The sequence below is a fragment of the Ochotona princeps genome, chromosome X (assembly GCF_030435755.1).
Source record: "Ochotona princeps isolate mOchPri1 chromosome X, mOchPri1.hap1, whole genome shotgun sequence".
NCBI lineage: Eukaryota > Metazoa > Chordata > Mammalia > Lagomorpha > Ochotonidae > Ochotona > Ochotona princeps.
The window spans coordinates 78,449,377-78,453,207 of record NC_080865.1 but is presented as its reverse complement, the minus strand read 5'-3'; the positions used below and the strand labels follow the sequence as shown (position 1 = coordinate 78,453,207).

The window sequence follows — 3,831 nt, the reverse complement described above, 5'->3', positions numbered from 1 at the left end:
TTAGTTTAGAACTCAAGAGTCATTGCAGGCCTGTTGAAGTACCCAACACAGTAAGAAAAGGATATTGCACTTTGATGTTATCAAGTTTCATTCACAAGTATTTTTCTTCTCAGGCCATCTCTGGGGAGGGTGTGTTTCCCAACTGTGAAATCATGTAAATATTTTCAATCTCCAGTTTGAAGGATAAATCCATCCTGGTAGCCAATAGTAACCAAGTTATTGATGAATTTTGGAATTTGCTAAACTCAATGGACTACACATGTACAATTTCTTTCCTTTACAGAAAAATACTGGTCAACGGTCATCAAATCTGGCTTCTCTTGCACTAGTAGCAACTGCTACTGGGTCAGCTAAACACAATATCAATGAGGGTCTTTCAGTCAACAGGCTCTCTCAGGATATCTTAAACAACTTCCCTCACTCCGTAGCCATGCAAAAGCGAATACTGATAAACCTCAGGATTGTGGAATACAAGCTGGCTGAACTGGAACATTTCCTACTTACTCAGGGTATTAGTGATGCAGTACCTAAACGACAATCCCCTAAAAAGAATGCAAGATGGAGTGACAGTGGAAGCAGTTAATAAAGGCGCTTTGCTTGACTTCGATTGATCATGTGGTTGTACTGAATGAATCACTGGGGGAGAGGGGTGAGCACACCAAGTTATACACAAAACACAAATATCAATTGAGTTGTTCGATCATGTTCGATTTATTTGGAGACTTGGTGACCTGTTGTTAATATATATTTTACTATGAGACGAATGAAAGCACCATGGAGATGGGAAAACAACTCAAAGACCTGAATTATTTGTATTTTTTCAATACAATAAAAATGCTGTCAAAAAGGATATAATTGATCTTAATTGTATTCTAAGTGTGAAGTGTTCTCTAATAGTCTATAATATTGTGACTGTGTCCAAGAGTGCATTAAATGGGATTTGATGGAACCCTTACCAATGGGTATCATACGGTTTTGTCCACTCTTGAATCTGTGTAATGAAGTCCATCATGAGAACTCTGGTAAGATCTGTGTTTCACATCCTTGTGAAGACAGTGACACAAACTCTTAATTACTCCTGTGGTCAGTTTTCAAAGGTATTTCTTCCTCTTTGCACCTCCTCTACCCCAATTAAGTTTCTTTTTCATTTCCAATGTGTCCAATTCTTCCCAGAATTACAAGAATCACCCATAGAAAACTGCATGCATTTTTTAATTGGACGAACAATCAACATCTCAAATGCAATGGTTGGATGCATGCAATATTATGTGGATTAAAACTAACAAAATAGAGACCTGGCATGATTACTGTATTAGCTAATTCTCCCCCTTGCAAGAATCAGCATTCTATATGGGAACTTGTTCTTGTTCTGGCTGCTACACTTCCCATTCAGCATCCTGCTTATGCCAGGTGAAGTCAACAGATGGCTCAAAGCCTTGGGAAACTGCACCCACATGTGAGAGCAGGAAGAAGCTCCTGGCTTCAGATTGGCTCAGCTCTGGGCATTGCTGCATTTGGGCAGTGAACCACTGGAGAGATCTTTCTAACTCTCCTTCTCTCTTTAAATCTGCATTTCTAATAAAAATAAATCTTGGAAATTTTATAATAAAAATCTAAGATCCAGTTAACATCAATCTTAAATTATTTTATAAAATCTGGTATAACTACAGAATTTTTACTCAACATTTATTAGCAATATTTGGCCTATTATCACAACCTCAATGCTTTCACTGAGATGGCATGTTTCCCTCCACCTAAATCCCATCACCAATATAAATCAAAGTTGGGCCTTTATCCCTTAGTACTTTCTTGATCTCAAGTCAAGAAGAAGGGAATAAGAAATGTTAAAGGAAAAAAATTGCTTCTAGTTACAGTCACTTGCAAAGCCCAAAAAGCCAGTGGTACATGTTTTTTAATTTTTAATTTAGGACTACTTGAGATTCAAGGAAAACTGTAAAATATCAGCCCTAGGGAAAAACAAACACATTTAAACATACGCAAAAAGGTGACATGTATAATTTTGCTGTCATCTATTCTAGGGATTAGATTTTAAAACTTTGTAACAAGTTACTGAAAAGTTCCTTTTATAGTGGGGGCAGATAACATCAGTGATACATAAACAACACAGAATGCTTTAGTGATGTATTTCATTGCATTTTTGTGGGGAAACAGAGGATTGTCTAATTTGGCCTCCTCATCCTTGACAAGTTGAACAGGTTTCCCTAATATACTATGAAAATTGTACATCACTTCTCAGGAGTAACTTTGTCAGGAAGACACAATCACTCTAGTGATCCAGTAGCTAAATAAAAAACCACAGAACACTAAATTTGGTTGAACTAATTTTCTCATTAATGTTTAGTCCATATCCTATTTATACTAGCCTATATTTCAAAGAGCATGATAAACTATTCTTAGTTCTGTGAAACACATAGAGAAACCAGATAGGTCAGTTTTATCACACCTGGCACGGTGCCCTGACCGCTAAAACCCTCGCCTTGCGCGTGCCAGGATCCCATATGGGCACCGGTTCTAATCTCAGCAGCCCCACTTCCCATCCAGCTCCCTGCTTGTGGCCTGGGAAAGCAGTTGAGGTTGGCTCAAAGCCTTGGGACTCTGCACCATGTGGGAGACCCGGAAGACACTCTGGGTTCCTGGTCTCAGATCAGCGCAGCTCCAGCTGTGACAGCCTCTTCAGGGAATGAATCAGCAGAGGGAAGATCTTCTCCTCTGTGTCTCCTCCTCCCTATTTATCTGACTTTCCAATACAAATAAAAATAAATAAAAAAACCACCACAGCACTTCAAGATGACTTATAAAGCTCCAACATTTTGGTTCCATTTTTAGATTTATCACTTAGTGAACATCAATCCTCATTTTTAGTCTACCTCATTTCACTTTTGGAAATAAACAACACAGACAATAAGTTCACATGAGCCAGGACAAATCCATGAAGATGAAAAATATTTGGATAAAAATATATTAAACATCATTCTTTATATAATTTATTTTTTTAAAGATTTATTCATTTTATTACAGCCAGATATACACAGAGTAGGAGAGACAGAGAGGAAGATCTTCTGTCCGATGATTCACTCCCCAAGTGAGCCGCAACGGGCCGATGCACGCCAATCCGAAGCCGGGAACCTGGAACCTCTTCCGGGTCTCCCACGCGACGCGGGTGCAGGGTCCCAATGCATTGGGCTGTCCTCAACTGCTTTCCCAGGCCACAAGCAGGGAGCTGGATGGGAAGTGGAGCTGCCGGGATTAGAACTGGTGCCCATATGGGATCCCGGGGCATTCAAGGCGAGGACTTTAGCAACTAGGCCATGCCGCCGGGCCCTATTTTTTCTTCATGAAAAAATAATCTCAGCAGCCCCACTTCCCATCCAGCTCCCTGCTTGTGGCCTGGGAAAGCAGTTGAGGACGGCCCAAAGCCTTGGGATCCTGTACCCGTGTGGGAGACCTAGAGGAGGTTCCTGGTTCCCGGCTTCAGATCGGCGCAGCATCGGCCATTGCGGCTCACTTGGGGGGTGATTCATCGGATAGAACAGCTTCTTCTCTGTCTTTCCTCCTCTCTGTATATCTGACTTTGTAATGGAAAGAAATAAATCTTTAAAAAAAAAGAAGAAGAAAAAATAGAAACAAGTAAGCACATTTTAAAGCCTTGTATAATGCAAAATGCAATTTTTTCATAAGTAATCAGCTCAACAGAATTCTCTGATTTATTAGAATAACATTGTGGTAATATTTACAAAAAAGTCTTCATGAAATACATGTTGTGATGTGTTTATACAAACAGCTAATCTAAAAACAAATATAAGCACATGG

General features: G+C 39.7%; 1 protein-coding gene across 1 annotated transcript; it reads left to right on the top strand.

The window, feature by feature from the left end:
- Nucleotides 1-259: 259 nt before the first annotated feature.
- LOC131478644 (kita-kyushu lung cancer antigen 1 homolog) lies at nucleotides 260-605 on the top strand. The gene has a single exon (XM_058659153.1). The coding sequence runs from the start codon at nucleotides 260-262 to the stop codon at nucleotides 581-583; it is 324 nt and encodes a 107-aa protein (XP_058515136.1). The 3' UTR covers nucleotides 584-605.
- Nucleotides 606-3,831: the final 3,226 nt, after the last annotated feature.